Source organism: Sus scrofa, chromosome 7 (assembly GCF_054392235.1).
Source record: "Sus scrofa isolate SSC_HxYL_T2T_F1_AM1 chromosome 7, Sscrofa_HxYL_maternal_Yorkshire_Landrace_v2.0, whole genome shotgun sequence".
NCBI classification, from domain to species: Eukaryota; Metazoa; Chordata; class Mammalia; order Artiodactyla; family Suidae; genus Sus; species Sus scrofa.
The window spans coordinates 61,605,845-61,624,952 of NC_139389.1; the positions used below are offsets into that span (position 1 = coordinate 61,605,845).

At 42.9% G+C, this 19,108-nt stretch overlaps 1 protein-coding gene across 1 annotated transcript in view; it reads left to right on the top strand.

Moving 5' to 3' along the window:
• The first annotated feature begins 977 nt into the window (after positions 1-977).
• IQGAP1 (IQ motif containing GTPase activating protein 1) overlaps positions 978-19,108 on the top strand; it is a 109,409-nt gene continuing 91,278 nt past the window's right edge. Inside the window, exons 1-2 of the mRNA XM_021098910.2 lie at positions 978-1,110; positions 2,847-2,946. Of these exons, the coding sequence (XP_020954569.1) occupies positions 1,056-1,110; positions 2,847-2,946 (155 nt within the window). The 5' untranslated portion in view covers positions 978-1,055. The remainder of the gene's footprint in view (positions 1,111-2,846; positions 2,947-19,108) is intronic.

A 19,108-nucleotide genomic window follows, 5' to 3' on the forward strand; every position in this document is an offset into this window, starting at 1 on the left:
TCGACTGAGAACTGAGCACCATTAACAGATTTTAACAGGAGGAGGGTCAGTGTTTGACACGTTTAAAATGTTCGTGGGCTTCACAGGTTAAAATGTCCATTACACAGCGGAAAACGATGAGCCAGGGCTTCTAGAAAGTCTGGTCTGAGAATTACATTTAGAGTTCCTTAGCATTTTAAGGTGAGCGTGGATAAAGCGGGCAAAGAAAAAACAGAAGAGGGCTGAGCACAAAATTCCGTTGAATTCCAATATTTTCAGGGCAGGCCACAAGTTGCAAGGGAAGAGGCATCCCTAAAAGAGGCAAAGAGTGCCCTAAAAAGAACTTGCAAAGAATAGTGGCAAGGAAACTAAGGGAAGGAAGTCTGGACAATTCTCCTGCTCTAGCATCCACTTCTCAAATACTTAGGGGAGTTAAGCAGTTCAAATCTGGCGACTGCTGGCGAATCTGGGAGAAGACTGAGTCAGACTGCCAGACTGTGCAGCCCCTTAAGGCAGTTTGGGTCTTGCCTCTGTTCACAACAACACGCTGAGCCACTTCAAAGGAGGCCTTCCCTGAGCACTCGGGTGCAGAAGAGTTTGGCTAGGCAAGCAGGAGAAGGAGGGTGCCCACATTTTTTATTTCAAGCTACCGACACTGGTGGCCTTTTTGTAGGAGGTGCGGTTGGGGCGGCGGCCGGCGAGGGCAGGGATCCAGAACGGGTCGGGGCCTTGTCAGTGGAGCGGAGCTGACAGCAAGATTGGCGGGCAGGCTCCACCTTCTTCCTTCCGCCTCTTGAGGGCGTAGCGGGCGCAGGGCGGGGGCTAGTGGAGGCGTTGGGAGGGTCAGGCCCCGCCTCCTTTCGCTCACTCTGGTCAGCGCGGCAAGGCGGGGCCGCTGGGGCGGGGCCTGCGGGTGGGGCCGGCGGTGTGGGGCGTGGCCTTCGGGTGGGGCCGGTGGCGTGGGGCGGGGCCTGCGGGACCAGGGCAGCCCGCGCACTGTGCAGGAGCAGCAGCCGCCGCCGCCCTCGCCTCCAAGGTTTTGCTGCTTCCTGAGCAGAGACCCGGGCTCGGCCGCCATGTCCGCCACGGACGAAGTTGACGGACTGGGCGTGGCTCGGCCACACTATGGCTGTGAGTGCGGGCTCCGCAGCGCGGGGGTCTCGGGGCCGGGCTCGCTGCTTCCGAGGCGCCGTTTACCCGGGGGCTCGCTGGGCGGGTGGGGCAGGGTGGCTGTGGGCCGCGCGTACCCGGAAGAGCCGGTGTCGCGGGGTGGCGGACGGCAAGGACCCTAACCCGCGCCCCCTCGGTCTCCGAGGCGGCGGCGGGGGGGACCCAGGCGACCTCCCCGCCTTCTCCCGGGCGCTGCGGCTGGAGGGCCCCACCCAGCGCCTCCCGCTACTCAGCTTGGCCAAGATTGGGGAGACGGCCTAGGGTGAGGTGGCAGGAGGACGGGGCAGGGCGTGTCCCAGGGACCGGAGACGCGGGCTCTGCACGGGCGTAGTGAGAAGGTGCTGCCCGAGTGCTGCCTGCGAGGTAGACTCAGGGTCCAGACCTGCCCGGCCCCAGGCTAGCTGAAAGGTGCGGTCTTGGGCAGGTCACTTCAGCTTTCTCGGGATCCCTCTGCAGGATTTCAAAAGTGGAGGGGAAAAAACCCCAAACCTCCGACTTCCTCATTTTCCGAACCTCATTTTCTGTACCTGTCCCACTGAACTGCGGGCGGATTAGTTACCACTGGGCAAAGGAGAGGCCTTTGGAGTCTGGAGGTTTTCGATTTTATTTTATATTCTATGAATAATGTTGTGTTTTCAGATACTTTCACTCAACAGTTATATACGACGAGGTATTGTGTCACGTTGGTGACAAAGATGAGTAAGACCAGACCCTGCCTTGAAAGAATGTTTTTATCAGAGAGACAGGCAGGTGTACTATCTAATGATAATAAGGAGTGATAGAGATGCCCTGCACCAGCTGGACTTACACTATAAGGTGGGGGTGGGGGAGGGGCCTGGGGAAGGCAGGAGGAACCCAGAGAGGACTTTTGAACAGAGCCCTGCAGGATGCTGTGCGTTTTGACAGGGCAGGGTGGGGCCTGAGACGTGACCTGAAGAGGAAGAGTGTGAACTAAGGTATTGACGAGCAGAAGAGCCCTGTGCGGGTTGGGAACTGAGCGGTGTGGAGTGCACAGTGGTAGGGGGAGGGGAGGGAGAGGAGTTTCCCAAAGCAGTCCGGCTAAACTGGGACAGGCATTGAATGCCAACCCCAGGAATTTGGAGTTTATTCCATATCCTGGGTGCCCATAAAGGGAAGCAGATTCCTTTGAAGTTAAGCTCATAGGCTTTTGAGACAGACTGGGTGTGAATCCAGGCCCCACCATTTAGAAGCCATGGGGCTAAGATCACCCAGCCTCACTTTCCTCATTTGTAAAATGGGAGTGATAATCACAGGATTGTTGTGGGGCTTCCCTAAGAGAATGCATGTAAAATGCAGATCACAATTACACCACTTAGTTTCTCAATGACTGCTGGCTGTAATTATTAATACAAGAGGGAAAAACATGAAGAGCTCTGGATTTAGAAGGAGTCTGGCGGATAGACCAGCACAGATTTGGACCAAAATCTCAAGTCAGTATTTTTCAAGTCACCCTGAAATTTAGTACATGTTCATAATATTGTAGTTTTAAACAAAGATTAGGATGCATATGGTCGAACTCTGTGGTTCCTGTCTTAGGAAAGTCCCTGTAGGATGCCTGGCTGTGCACACATTACCCTGACTCTAGGTGGCTAGCAGGAATTTGATGCTGTGGCATTCTTTTATCACTCAGGAAGGGTACAGATTCTTGTGCTGACCTTCTTTCTTTCATGTTCTAGCTGTCCTGGATAATGAGAGACTTACTGCAGAGGAGATGGATGAAAGGAGACGTCAAAATGTGGCTTATGAGTACCTGTGTCATTTGGAAGAAGCAAAGAGGTAAAGATTGGCTGGCTGGAGAGAAGATTGGGAGAAGGGAGCTGATAATGGTGTGAACAAAAATAAAGATCTCTGGGTATGTTGTAGATGTGCCTGTAGGAGGCTGGTAGTTGGAAGAAATAAGTAAGTATAGATAGGATAGGGTATTTTTCTTTGTTTCTTTTTTTTTTGTCTTTTTGCCTTTTCTTGGGCTGCTCCCATGGCATATGGAGGTCCCCAGGCTAGGGGTCTAATCGGAGCTGTTGCTGCCAGCCTACGCCACAGCCACAGCAACAGCAACGTGGGATCTGAGCCTTACCTTTGACCTACACCACAGCTCATGGCAATGCCAGATCCTCAACCCACTGAGCAAGGCCAGGGATTGAACCGCAACCCCATGGTTCCTAGTCGGATTTGTTAACTATTGAGCCACGATGGGAACTCCGAGGATACGGTATTTTTCACAGGAGCAAGTAGCCTTCATGGCACTTTATCATGAAACAATCTGATGGGCACATACGTATCCTAAAAATTTCCATATTTGTGTTTTGCAGTTTTATGCTTATGGTGCATGTTTTGGGCACTACCAGCTCTAGGGGAGAAATAGCATTTTTAAGATTTGAAGTTTTTGGCCTTACCATTTCACTGGTTCTTCACCGGTTTTGTTTTATATATGAATTGGGTCTCTTCTCCCCTTGGTAGTGCTCTGGGTATAGGTCCATCCATTTGGCAATATTCAAAGGCTGTTTACCAAGGGCAATGTCCTCTGCATTCTTTGTGAAGTAAATGTACAACTGCTGTTTTCCTTTTTCACATGCTCCAAGACCTTGTGGTCTTATTCTTAAAAGTGTGGATTTGCTGTCAGTGGTTCATTTCTTTTGTTCTGGTGCTTAAGTTTCTTTCAAGGCCCCAGGGTAGACAGATGTAATTACAGATCATGTACCCTATAAGTGAGCTTTGGTAGAGAAGGCCAGCAAGGGATAGTGGGAGGTTTTTGTTGTTAAGTCTAATGAAAATCAAGGATGTTTCAAACAGTGCTAATAAACAAGAGTGTTTTTGTCTTATTTTGTCTTTTTAATCCTAAATATCTTAAAACGCTGCAGGAAAGTCCAGAGAACAATACAACAAAATCCATGTATTTCAAAACACGCAGATGTTAGCCCTTCAGATTTTTCCATTTTTCTCTCAAAAGACACAATTGGAGTTCCCTTTGCACCCTTTCCTGGTCCCAGTCCCCTCAGTTCCATTCCTGGAGGTACCACTAACATGCATTTGATGCATCTTTTTGAATCCAGGCTTCTTTTCTGAGCTTACAGTCCTTCCATTAGACTGGGGGCGGGTTGTGAGGGGATTAGTGGTGATTTAGGTGGAGAGAATGATAATAGCACTTGTTTCTCTAAATAGAAGGTTAGACCCTAGGAGCTGAATATGTTGTTAGAAACGGGGATGTTTCTCATACAAGGTTTGTAAGGGTCCTGTGAGCAAAAATATTAAGTCTTTTGCTACTTAATCTGTGGACTAGATAAAGTCCACAGTTTGGAAGGTAAAGAATTTGAAAGCTGCAGCTGATGTGAGAGGCCATCTTGTGCTCTGTGAAGTCTTGGTGTCTTTGTTGCGGTGACCTGGGAGTGAGAGAGAAGGTCCTCACCCTGCCTAAAGCATATCTATTTTTTTGGCTTTTTGCCATTTCTTGGGCCGCTTCCGCGGCATAAGGAGTTTCCCAGGCTAGGGGTCGAATCGGAGCTGTAGCCACAGCAACTCTGGATCTGAGCCGCGTCTGCGACCTACACCACAGCTCACGGCAATGCCAGATCCTTAACCCACTGAGCAAGGCCAGGGATGGAACCCGCAACCTCATGGTTCCTAGTCGGATTCGTTAACCACTGCTCCACGACGGGAACTCCAAGCATTTCTATTTTTAATAATAGATTTCCACAGTAAAATTTCCTTTCTACAGAGGGTATCCTGACTAACATCTCCTTGCTACCACTAATAGTTCCGTTTCTAATCTATTTCAACCATCCTATTTCAGCAAGTAAACTGAGGCCTGCCTTTTCATAGTCTACTATAGTTTTCTTGATTGAAGAATAGCTGTCAACATTTTATACAATGGTTTTTTTTTTTTAGTCTTTTTTAGGGCTGTACCTGTGGCATATATGGAGTTCCCAGGCTGGGGGGTCAAATTGGAGCTGTAGCTGCGGCCTACACCACAGTCACAGCAACGCCAGATCCAAGCCGCATCTGCAATCTACGCCACAGCTCACGCCAATGCCAGATCCTTAACCTTGAGCAAGGCCAGGGATTGAACCTGCGACCCTCATGGATACTAGTCAGATTCTTTTCCGTTGAGCCACAGCAGGAACTCCCAGTATAGTGGTTCTTAACTGGGGTTATACGTTAGAATCACCTGGGGAACTTTAAAAAAAAAAATAGACCCAGAATCTCTGGGTCTTGCCACAGAGATTCTGGTATAGTAGATCTGGGCTGGAAGGTCTAGATACCTGTATATTTTATTTGTTTACTCATTCATTTATTTATTTTTAAAATTATAGTTGATTTATGATTGCCTCCATAAAATAAACCTTGTATAATTTCTGCTGTACAAAGTGATCCAGTTATACATTTATGTACTTTTTTCCCCACATTATCCTCCATCCTGTTCCATTGTTAAATGATTAGATATAGTTCCCTGTGCTCTACAGCAGGATCTCATTGCTTATCCATTCTAAATGCAATAGTTTGCATCTACCTGTATGGTTTTTTTTTTTTTTGTCTTTTTGCCATTTCTTGGGCTGCTCCCTCGGCATATGGAGGTTCCCATGCTAGGGGTCTAATCGGAGCTGTAGCCGCCAGCCTCCGCCAGAGCCACAGCAACGCAGGATCGGAGCCGCGTCTGCAACCTACACCACAGCTCACTGCAACGCCGGACCCTTAACCCACTGAGCAAGGCCAGGGATCAAACCCGCAACCTCATGGTTCCTAGTCGGATTCGCTAACCACTGCGCCACGACAGGAACTCCCCTACCTGTATATTTTAAATGCGTTTAGTGGTTCCGATGGTCCCATTTCTCACCTGCCCCTCCCCCCACTCTCACCCAGTAGAGAAACAAGATTTAAAACATTTTTGGAACTCTACCTTATGCTGGGTTATGATAGCCTGAATAGGATGGTTCTCTTCATCATGTTTCCTTCAAGTGCTGTACTAGAAAGGTCGTTCATTTCCGTCTCCTCTAGAGCATGTTCCTTGCTGTCAGGTATAAAAATTTTTTGCCCAGAATAGAAATGGAGCCTATTTCTTTTAAAATCCATCCAGGGCAGTCCACAGTCCCCTGGGACTAAAAAAGTTGGGTGCTTTTGCATACTTAGGAAGTGACTAAGGCAGTGAGACATTTATGACTTATTTTTTATACTTTGCGTTTTGGCCTTGCATTGAGGAAATTGTGCCTGGTTTATTTTATGGAGGCAATCATAAAATCCGGATGCAGTGTTTTTGTTTTTGTTTAAGGCTTTGATTAGAAAATCAACTGGGGAAGCACCTATTTAGACTTTACAACCAGAGTGGGCTAGAACAAGAAGCCAAGGAATGTCATGCTGAGAAAAGAAGAGGGGGATTCCTCCTGGCCACCTGATGTGGCCACTGCCACTCTAAGAAGTATTGGAGGTGTACCACAGCCAGATCACATGCTCTTCCTTATTAGCTGGGGCTTCAGCACCCAGTCATGTCTCCTACCCTGGTGAGCTGCACTGTACCTTGTGTGCTGCTGGGTCCCCCTTTCCTCTCTAGCACAAGTCCATTTTGCCTTTTTGGATTGGCCCCATCTCATTTCCTTCATAACCTCCACCCCTCCCAAGTTGGAGGAGTCCCAAGGTTTGGAATTTATACCAGTTCCAAAGCCAGGAAGAAAGATCAGAGAGCTCCTAGGGAGAAAAGGTTCCCCTCTTTAGTTCTATTTATAATACTGCTACTCCTCCCACTGAAAGCTCCACCTTCTAGCACAGTGGCCCCATTGTGCGTCCTAGGCCACTCCATTTTCTCTGTACCTGTAACAGAGCCCTTACGTGGGAAGAGAGGAGAGTGTGGAGAAAAAGAGCATATAAATGTGTGCAGACAGGGAGTGTAAGTAAGAGTGTAAATAGAGAAATGAGAGTGTGCTCTGGTGTGAGTTTCTGTTTCCCCAAAAGGTCAAGTGGGAAAGTTTAGGAGTGATTCCGTAAAAATATGCACTGGGAGTGGTTGGGAAATAGAAAATGCAGATATTCTGCTTTTCTTTATCGTTTGAAGAGTAGCTTTAATATGGAAGTTAAGTTAGTCTAATGAAATATCATCTAAAGCTTCAGGGTTTTAAGCTAAGGGCTGCAGAGCAGACCAAGAACTTATAAGCAGGATATCTTAAATTATGTATTTATGTTTAAATATGAGTTTATTTTTATCCTTTGGTCCTTTCTGATTGGGCTTTATGTTTGGGCTAAGGAGCAGTTGTATTATAGAGAGGAATGGCATTTTCACTCAGTTGAAGGAGGCGAGGTTTAAATATGTGAGGCGTGGTAGGTGCCCAGGTCTTGGACAAGAGGAAGTAATAGATCAGCAGGTTCAGGTGAAAAGAACCAAGAAAAGACCATAACAGGTAGAGCAGGACAGGGCAGTCTGCAGGTGAGGAGAATTTATGTGTATTATTAGAAATGGAAAAAAATTCAGTTAAAGGTCCTAGTAGGAAGGTGAATTCCAGCACCCCCCAAATTTGACAATTTAGGATTCCTTCTTTCAGAGGCTGGCTAGTGTGCCTCTTTGAGCCTGTTATGGGCCACCTTCCTTCTGCTCAGTGTCCAGACCCCAGCTCAAGGGGCTGGACACATCCCCCTTATAGAAGGGAAAGTGAGGGCTAGGGCTGACTGGAGACTGTCAGAAACCACGTGATATTGACAAGCAGTTAGCACTAAATAGAGGCGCTTTACCTTCTGTAATTTAGGGGAATTAAAAAAGTATCTTGGAAAGAAATCATGGAAACAAATTCCCTTTTGTGCACATGTCTTTGTTACTGGCATCAAATGCTTTCCAGGATGGGCTCTTCAGATCTCTTTCCCTTTAAGTGGGGTCAGAATTCCAGTAACATCTGGATATATCCAGACTGGCACACCGTGATCATGAAAAGAGACGTTAAAGACATTTAACTAGAAGCTTGCCTACCAGCTCCCATAATTCTCAAATGGAGGAATATTGCTTAAAGATCGAGGAGGATCATTTTTAGGAGCTTGACTCAAAAGTTTCCTTTTACAGATGAGAAAACTAATTTAATTGCTTCATGAGATCCAGTGTGGTTAGTAAACATAGCTTTTTAATGGTACTTTGGGATTACAAGCTGGATGCATTTATGTATTTATGATTATCAAGGAGAAATATGGGGTGGGACTTATTTTTAACTTTTAAAATGGTGACAAAGATGACAATCTTTTTTTCTGCAACTTGCCTTAGTGCAGCTGCTTTGGACAGACTCCATGGTAAGAAGTGGGTTGTGTTTAAAAGTGATAAAAATGATTCAAACTAAGAGTGCTTTTTCACTTTGTAATAATGTTACAAACGGGAGGATTAGTTCCTAGTATGGCCATGAGAAGCTATCCTACAGTGTAGCTGGGACACTTAGCAAAATTTACAGTTAAGAAATGTGGAGACGGAGTTCCCGTCGTGGCGCAGTGGTTAACGAATCCGACTAGGAACCATGAGGTTGCGGGTTCGATCCCTGCCCTTGCTCAGTGGGTTAACGATCCGGCGTTGCCGTGAGCTGTGGTGTAGGTTGCAGACACGGCTCGGATCCCGCGTTGCTGTGGCTCTGGCGTAGGCCGGTGGCTACAGCTCCGATTCAACCCCTAGCCTGGGAACCTCCATATGCCGCGGGAGCGGCCCAAGAAATAGCAACAATAACAACAACAACAACAAAAAGACAAAAGACAAAAAAAAAAAAAAAAAGAAATGTGGAGAGTAATATGGTATACATGAGGCAGTCAACTAGTTAGTAGCTCTCCTAATTACTAACAAAAGTCACATGGCTATAAAACTTTAGTGAAACAAATTTTAAAAGCCTGAATAAAACGTCTTTGAAAATCCTGACTGTTGAGGTATATGAAGTGTAAAGAACAAAGACTTTCAGTTTTGGCAGGTGTGAGTTCTGATTTTGGTTTTGCAAGTTGCTTAACCTTAAGTAGTATAGCCTAAATTTGTACTTTGCAGAATGGAGATACTGTGCATCTTAGAGAGTAACTGTGAAGGTTAAGCACCTGGCACAGTGTCTGAAATACAGTAGGCACCCCATAAATGTATCTTTATCCTGGTCCTTGGGGCAAGAGCAGATTTTATATGAAGATGATGAGGCATGTGTAAAGTTTTCTGGGGAATTTTCTGGATACTTTCAAGGTCCTAAAGGTTGGTAGCTTTAGTTTTTTCACTTCAGATTTAAGCTCTTGTCTGAAAGGAAACACCAGAAACAGAGAATACCTCTGGGGATTGGAGGGTGCGAGAAGACTTTTCCTTTTTACTTACTGCTTTTCCTTATATTTAAAAATGTGGGAGGTCCTGTCCTGACTCAGTGGAAATGAATCTGACTAGTATCCATGAGGATGCAGTTTCCATCCCTGACTTTGCTCAGTGGGATCCAGCATTGCCATGAGCTGTGGTGAAGTTTGCAAATGTGGCTCGGATCTGGCATTGCTGTGGCTGTGGTGTAGGCCGGCGGCTACAGCTCTGATTTGACCCCTAGCTTGGGAACCTCCATGTGCCACAGGTACAGCCCTAAAACGACCAATAAAATAAAATAAAAATAAAAACATGCTTTTTAGGAGTTCCTGTTGTAGCTCAGCAGTTAACAAACCCGATTAGCATCCATGAGGATGTGGGTTCGATCCCTCACCTCATTTGGTGGGTTAAGGATCTGGCGTTGCTGTGAGCTGTGGTGTAGGCTGCAGACGAGGCTCAGATCTTGCATCGCTGTGGCTGGGAACTTCCATAATACTGTGGGTACGACCCTTAAAAAAAAAAAAAAATGCTTTTTACAACGATCATGAATGTTATAATAAAGAAAAAAGGAATAGAATAAGGAAACAGAAAAACTGTCCAAGTATATAACTTTTAGAGATAATCACAAATTTAGATTTTTAAATTGCTGTATTGTCATCTTAATTTTCAGTTGATAAATGATAATGTCTATCATTTATTTAGGCTTATCCCAAAAGTTATATTGCTTTGATTTCTGGAAGAATTAAACATTTCCCCATATTTGCTTACTGTTTTTTTATTTTATTATGCAAATTGTTGATGAGGTATGTCTGTCTTCTAGGGTCATGATGTTGACTTTCATGAGCTCTCTTATGAGTCTCAACCTGTCTTATTGCTACATTTTCTCTTGATTTTCCATTTTATTTGTTACAGTACAGAAGTTTTAAATTTTATGCAGTTTGTGTTAATCTTTCTCTGTGTAATTTCTTCTATCTATCTAGATAGTTTAATTTCTGTAAAAACCTTGCTAAAATTTGAAGTTTTATATTCTGTTAGCTTTTGATTTAGTTATTGAATTTTTAAAGCATCTTAGTCTTTAAAATTCCATGGTGTTTCTAAATTATTCTGATATACTTAAAAATAGTCTTTCAGAGTTCCCTTGTGTCTTAGTAGGTTAAGGATCCAGCTTGTCACTGCTGTAGCTCAGGTCACTGCTGTGGCGTGGCTTCAGTCCGTGGCCCAGGAATTTGCACATGCCACGGGCATGGCCAAAAAGAGGGGGAAAAAATCTACTACTTATTAGCATTTGATAACTACTAAGTCAAGTATTGAATTGCACATAGTTTTATTTTCAGACCTTTTATTCTGTTATGGCGAACTGTTTTTTCATTTTTCTTGAAAGAATGTGTTATTTCATTTTCTTGTACTTGCTATTGAGAAACAATGTTTGATTTTTAGCTCCAAGACAAGTAGCCTTTTTAAAATTCATTTTCACTATTTGAAACTTGTAAAATTCTTGTTTTTTGAAGTTTACCCCGTGTTTCATATTAGAGTTGATATAGGCTTACCTGTAAAGTGGACACTCTTCTTATTTATTTTTTTGTTTATTTTAGCTTTAGGAAATTGTTATGCTTTTAATAATTGGTTCTGATTCATTAGTTCTGTCTTGGGGAGTGGTGCCTCTTGGTAGGTTAGATCTGTACATTGTTTTATGGCTGATCTTCCTTTTGTGCATTAAGTCAGCATTCTAGATATGTGTTACATATATATTTCCTGTTTCACTAACTTGATTTTCTGCCTTCTTGATTTTTTTCCTTTGTTCTGTTAATGCTAGTTTCTTTGTCTTTTTACAGTTTTCGTTTTGAACTAACTCCTTTTTCCCTCTCTACTCTTGTTAATAGATCAAGTGTTCTCTGAATATTTCATGAAGAAAAGTGTGACACCTATAGGATCCTATCAGGTGGAAAAAAGGAGCTTGTAGCCAAGAGAGTTATTTACTTATTTTCCATTTACTTATTTTTCAGTAAGTTTTGGAGTGAATATGACTACAGGAGATCAGTATTAACTGGATTGCCCATCAGTCAAAGTTAGGAAAGTCTGGTTGGGCTAAGTAGATCATTAATTTGACCTGACGTATATTTCTTTTGGTCTTAGATATCTAAGCAATATATGTGTTTATATATTTTGATGTTGCCAGTTGAAAAAAAAAATACTTGAGGACCTAAGTTGTCTTGTTCTAGGGATGTGATTTTCTGGCTTTGCATGATGATCTGTCTCTGTTTATAATTCGTTCTCTTTCACAGTTTAGCAATTAGGGATACCTGTTGATAGCAGGACCTGTTTTAAACATTTTAAAGCCATGCAGTATTTGATTGACGCGCTGTTGTTTCCACCTAGGGCTGCTGAATAAACCCGTTCACAGGAAGTGTTTGTGTAAGAAAGTGCTGGTAGGCAAAGTGAGACCATCCGGAAGTGATTCATAAGACTGGGGTTGTTTGTTTAATTCCGGACTTGGTTGCCTAGAGACCATATCTTTGAGCTAGCTGAGTGAAGTGCTACTTCAGTGCAGAGCTCCCCATTGCCTTGCCTTTTACCTGATCAAATCAGGACTCTTCCATTTGATTTTTCTTCTGGAAGAGCTTCTGGTAATCTGATTGATGCCTGTGCTTTTGCAGTGTGTGAATCAAAAAATATTAAGTATATGAATGAGGAGTTCCTGCTGTGGCGCAGTGGGATTGGAGGCATCTTGGGAGTGCTGGGACGCAGACTGTATCCCCAATCGGGCACAGCGGGTTAAGGATCTGGTGTTGCCCCAGCTTCAGCTTAGGTCGCAACTGAAGCTCGGATCTGATCCCTGGTCCCAGAACTCCAGCTTGGATCTGGTGTTGCTGTGGCTGTGGTGTAGGCCAGCAGTTGCACCTTGATTCTACCCCCAGCCTGGGATCTTCCATGTGCCGCACCTGTGGCCCTAAGAAGCAAAAAAAAGAGAGAGAGAGAGAACAATGCTTACGTAAAGTTTGAATGTTTAACATTTTTTTTACTCTTGTAATTGTTGGCAAGAATTAATTTATTTTTCAATTAGGTATATTATTATGGAAACCTCAAAACCTCAAATACAACAGCTAAGAGGAGGCAAAACAGAACAAAAGCCCCCAAACCATAAACCAACCCTGCAGTTTGCAAGAGCATTATGATATGCATTGTTTCCTGTCTGCCCTAAGATCAGTGTCCTCCTGCTTTCTCCCTCTCCATCATCCTCATCATCAGTACCATTTACTGAGCACTTAGCAAGTACCAGGCACTGTGCTAAGCACCTTATATGCATTGTCTAATTAGCTATTCTAGAAGTCCCATGAGGTGCTTTCTTATCTACATTTAACAAAAAAGAAAGGAAAGCTCAGAGAGGTTGACTCACCCATCTCTTAAGTGGTAGATCTAGATTTCAGACTTGGTGAGGACTCCAAAGCCCTTGCTGTTCCCCAGATTAGTCTGTCACTGCAGTACTTACTATTTCTGCTTTTAAAAATAATAATGACAGCAACAGTAATTACCAATAATTAAGCAGAACGATCATGTACTTTATATGCAGCATTACTCTGCAATATGCATTTTTTTTTTTTTATTTTAAAGAGGGAGAAACTGACTTAGTATCACGTTTTGAGGTCATGTAACTGTCTGTGGAATTAAAGCCCAGACCAGTTTGACACCATTGCTACTGCTGTCAACTTCTCCAGGCACCGAAGGGACATTTAATACCAAAATTAAGTCAGGTAGATTCCAGAGACATTTAACAATTGCTTAGCTGTCAAGTGGGTGAGGGAACATGAGCTATTTCCTGCTTTTTATTGCAGGATCTCTTTTCCTTGCCATTCTGCCTATGCATGAAGGCAGTTCTCTGAATGGTCTCATGTATTTTTGCAGCTAACAAATTGTTGGACGCCCTTCTTAACTTTTTCTTACTGCAGAGCTAAAGATGGTGATAGATAAGTAACTGTTAACTGTTGATTGATGAAAAATTTGTGCATGAATCCTTCCAAGAAATACAGTAAATATAAAATCCAAGTTAAGTGATTTGTTATAGGAGTCTAGAAACATGACTGGTCTGTGATATATGTGTATATTAACTTTTTTGACCTGAGTCCTGCTCACTGAGACCGTCTCCTGGAATTGAAAATGGATGAAGAGATCATATGGTTACATATAGTGACTCTGGGGAGACTAAAGAGTGCCTGATTGGTTTTCTTCTTTATAACCTGGCACCTACTTTTGATTAAACTTACAAAATCTTTGCTTCTTCCCAGTTGCTTGTTTTTTAACTAGTGACCTCATGCAGACAGGAGTGGCAAATTGGATTGGAAATTGCCTTGGATTGTTTGGCAAGAATTGTACTTTTTGGTGTTGTGGGTGGAGGAAAGTCCTGTCTGAAGACTTCTATTTCTTCTTTACTCTGAATACCTTCCTGTTGACTCATTGGAAATCATAACGAAAAGCAGAAGGAGCGTTGGAGAGGCAGCTGCCAGGCCAGAGCTTGGCTTCTTTTGGGGCAGATGTTTGGGGACTGAGAGAACTCTGGCTTTAAGAAAAATTGCAAGACTTTAGTAGAAGGAAATGCTATTATTTTGATAGGTATTGTCCATAAGGTAGAAAGTATCAGCCTGTTATTAGAGATCATTAATCAGCAACATAAAAAACTAAAAATATTCTCGCTCGCTCTTTTTTTTTTTTTTTTTGTCTTTTTGTCTTTTTTTTAGGGCCGCACCTGGTGCATATGGAGTTTCCCAGGCTAGGAGTCGAATTGGAGCTATAGCTGCCAGCCTATGCCAGGGCCACAGCAACGCCAGATCCGAGCTGTGTCTGCGACCTGCACCACAGCTCACGGCAACGCCGGATCCTTAACCCACTGAGCAAGGCTAGGGATCAAACCCACAACCTCATGGTTATTAGTCGGGTTCGTTAACCACTGAGCCACTATGGGAACTCCTAAAAATATTTGCTTGACTAGGATTAATTAGTATTCCTAAAAATAGCAGCAGAGGAACTGAAGTATGAAAAGAGGGAATGGGGCAAAATTAGAAAATTGAAAAGAAGGAAAAAAACTATGATCATTAAATTAGAAAAATGATATAGGAGTTCCCGTCGTGGAGCAGTGGTTAATGAGTCTGACTAGGAACCATGAGGCTGCCGGTTCGATCCCTGCCCTTGCTCAGTGGGTTAACAATCCAGTATTGCCGTGAGCTGTGGTGTAGGTGGCAGACGAGGCTCGGATCCCGCGTTGCTGTGTCTCTGGTGTAGGCCAGCGGCTACAGCTCCGATTAGACCCCTAGCCTAGGAACCTCCATATGCCTCGGGATCGGCCCAAGAAATGGCAGAAAGAAAAAAAAAAAAAAGATATAAAAATAAATTTTCGGAGTTCCCATTGTGGCGCAGTGGTTAATGAATCCGACTAGGAACCATGAGGTTGTGGGTCGATCCCTGGCCTTGCTCAGTGGGTTAATGATCCGGCGTTGCCGTGAGCTGTGGTGTAGGTTGCAGATGCGGCTTGGATCCTTCGTTGCTGTGGCTCTGGCTTAGGCCGGTGGCTACAGCTCCAATTCGACCCCTAGCCTGGGAACCTCCATATGCCTCAGGAGTGGCTCAAGAAAAAATGCAAAAAGACAAAAAAATAATAATAATAATAAAATAAAATAAATAAATTTTAAATAGAAAAAGTATCATAGTATAGTAGATCATTTTATTACAAATAACATATCTCAGATGACCTTTAAAATTTTTTTTATTAAAGTATACTTGATTTGCAATGTCAGATGACCTGTAAAACAGATAAAAGTAGACAAAAGTTACTTAGTTGCTTACCATTTACATGACTGTTATAACAAAATATTTTTCCGCCCTGAAGACATAATACTGTGTCATTACTTTGGACAGTGTTTTTTATTTTTGCTTTTTTTTTGCTTTTCAGGGCTGCACCTGTGGCCTGTGGAAGTTTCCAGGCTAGGGGTCGAATCAGAGCTACAGCTGCTGGCCTGCAGCACAGCTAAAGCAATGCAGGATCCTTAACCCACTAAGCGAGGCCAGGGATTGAACCCAGGTCCTCATGGGTACTAGTTTGGTTCGTTACCGCTGAGCCACAACGGGAACTCCTGGACAGTGCTTCTTAATCATTCAGAGTTTGAAGAGGTGGTGCTTGACAACAGCTTGACTTTGGGGATTTTCCTTTAAAAACTCAGGAATAACCACAAAAATGTTTTTAGACAGATTTAGTCTTAGTTTTTTTTAATTAAAACTTTTTCCCTTTATCATTTAAAAAATAGATAATATGCGGACATGATACTTAATTCAGAGGCTCTTCCCCGCAGACAGCCCCAAAACAAACAGCCCCCCCCCCCCCCGCAGACAGCCCAAAACAAACAGCACCCCCCCCCCCCCCCCCGCCCCAGTCCTGTTTCCCAGCCACCCAAATTTCCCGACTGGAATCACTATTACGATTGTGTGTCCTTCCAGAGAGAGTCCATGCATATGAATACAAATTGCATTTGTTTCTTTGTGTAGCTAGCACTATACATTCTGCTTTGTATCTTGTAGCATATTCCAGGTGAATACATTATAATGCTTCATTTTTTTCCTTTCACAGTTACATAGTTTTTCAGTGCAAAGGTTTAGCCTGTCAGTGGAGTTTTTACTCTTTTTTTTTTTTTTTTTGTCTTTTGTCTTTTTTGGTGGTTGTTGTTGTTATTGTTGCTATTTCTTGGGCCGCTCCCACAGCATATGGAGGTTCCCAGGCTAGGGGTCGAATCGGAGCTGTAGCCACCGGCCTACGCCAGAGCCACAGCAATGCGGGATCCGAGCCGCGTCTGCAATCTACACCACAGCTCACGGCAACGCCGGATCGTTAACCCACTGACCAAGGGCAGGGACCGAACCCGCAACCTCATGGTTCCTAGTCGGATTCGTTAACCACTGCGCCACGACGGGAACTCCTGGAGTTTTTACTCTTATAGTGTTATAGTTAGCATACAGTCTGCCCTCTTGCACTTATGAGTAGTGTAGGATAAATTTCTAAAAGTAGAATTTCTAAGTCAACAGGAATATATACATTTAATATTGTCAACTTGCTCTCTCTGGAGGTTGTACCAGTTTATATATCCATCAATCTATGAGACGGCTCCCTTCCCTATGATTTCACTAACCTAGAGTATCATATATTTTTTTTCATATTTGTGAATTTCATAGGTGAAAATGGTATTTTGATTATTGTTTAATTTTCAGATTATCTTATTCTGAGTGAAGCTGAACATCTTTACATATGTTTAAAACAATTTGTATTTCCTTTTCTGTCAATTGTTTTGGCAGAATCCTTTGCTCATTTTTCTATTATGTTATTGGTCTTATCCATATAAGAACTTTTTTTTTGCTTTTTAGGGCTACACTGCGGTGTATGGAGGTTCCCAGGCTAAGGGTCTAATCGGAGCTGTAGCTGCCTGCCTACACCACAGCCACAGCAATGCCAGATCCGAGCCAAGCAGGTCTGCGACCTACACCACAGCTCAAGGCAACGCTGGATCTTTAACCCACTGAGCGAAGCCAGGGATCGAACCTGCAACCTCATGGTTCCTAGTTGGATTCATTTCTGCTGCGCCCTGATGGGAACTCCAAAACTCTTTTATATTGAGGAGGTCAATCCTTTGGATGCCATACATGTAGGAAATAATTATTCCAGCTTATCTTTTAACTTTTGCTTTTAAGGTGTTTAAAATAATTTAGAGTTTTAAACCATATTTGATTTCACTGATCCTTTATTTTTAGCTTTGGAACTTTGTATCATTTTAAGAGAGATCTTATCTGTACTGAGATTATACAAAAACATTCCCCCAGGCTTTCTTCTAGTATTTTTAGGATGTAAAGAATTTTAACATTTGACCCTTTGATCCATTTGGAATTTATTTTTTTGTGAGGAATGAAGTAGAGCTTTTTTTTCTTTTTTTCTTTAGATGATGTTGGGTAGTGTCTTTAATATTGAGCATCAGCAAAGGCTCTCTTAGGAAACGTACTCTGGAGTTTGCCATACTCTCTGGTCTTAACTTTTTTTTTTCCAGAACAAAGCAGCTTCAACTTTTGAGCTTTTTGAAACATGTGGCTTAAGTATCCTTTTAGAAAAGTCAGCTAGAAGTTTCCAGAGTGCTTTCAAGCAAGTTGTATTATGTTAAAGAGATTAATAGTATAATGAAGTTGACATTGAGAGAACAGGTTTTGGATTAACAGCTTTGACATATGCACTGTGAAGAAATGAATAAACTTGTCAAACTAACATAATATATTCTTTGTGGTAAAGGAGAGTATAGTTTTGAAGAACTTTGAAATCTGTGTAGCTTACTCCTGTATCACTATTTTTCGAGGTGTGTTCTATTAATGTCACATTAAGGAGGAATTTGGTGGTCAAATGTGTTTCAGAAATAATTGGATTAAAACAAGTGCGACAGATTATTTAACCGATGGGCTATTTAGACTATCAGGGGCTGTAAATTCTGAATCTCCAAGGGAGAGGGTAGTATAAGCAATATTCCTCGAACCTAGTTTATTATCAGACTCTTTCCTCAAAGATCATCTTTCTCAGGACTAGTGTTCCAGGGTCTTCTTGTGTGGGAAACACTATTCTCTATCAGAATAGTGGATTTGAGAGGCTATTTCAGTAAGAATTTGAAATCTGTTCATGGTCAGTTCTTAACTGTTTTTTGTTTTATTTGTAGTTTCTTTCCTTTCTCCATTGAATTCCCATATTCTTGGTTTATAGAGCTTAAATTAAAGCCATTAGGAGTTCCCATTGTGGCACAGCGGAAACGAATCCGACTAGGAATCATGAGGTTGTGGGTTTGATCCCTGGCCTCCCTCAGTGGGTTAGGGATCCGGCGTTGCCATGAGCTGTGGTGTAGGTCACAGACATGGCTAGGATCTGGCATTGCTGTAGCTGTGGCATAGGCTGGCAGCAACATCTCCGATTAGACCCCTAGCCTGGGAACCTCCATATGCTGTGGGTACAGCCCTGAAAAGACAAAAAGGACCAAAAAAAAAAAAAATTAAAGCCATTATTGTACTGATTGTGTAGGTATAGTTGCTGAACTATCACCAGTTATCTTTAAGACATTGTGAAGCACAGGAGTGTGGTTTTTAAAAAAGAGGGATTGCAAATGTACTTGTTATTAAAAAGGAGAAGATATCACAAATTCTAGTCTAGTGAACTAGTCTCTGGCAAAATTCCATTGCATATATTTTGTGAAATAGATGGCTTATGAGCACTTGGTGAGAAAAGAAGGGATTCTTTGGAGTCAACCAGGATTCCCTGAGGAAGGCCCTGTCACAGTAGCATCATTGCCTTTTGGTCAGGGTCACCAGATTGGTGAATCAGAGAAAGGGAGTAATGTCTGGATTTCGGTAAGGCATTTAAAAGTATGTCTTGTGATACTTTTGCAGACAGATTGGATAAATATGGACTTCATGGTAATGTAATTAAGATTTGTAGCCAGTTGAGTAAATCATATTCAAAAAGACCTGCTAGATGAGTGACTGCTTACTGGGTGTGGGGTTCCTTTTTGAGTGGTGAACATTTTCTGGAGTTAGGTAGTCATGGTGGTTGCACAACATTATGAATACACTAAAAACCACTGAATTGCATACTTTAAAAAGGTTTAAAATAGTAGATTTATG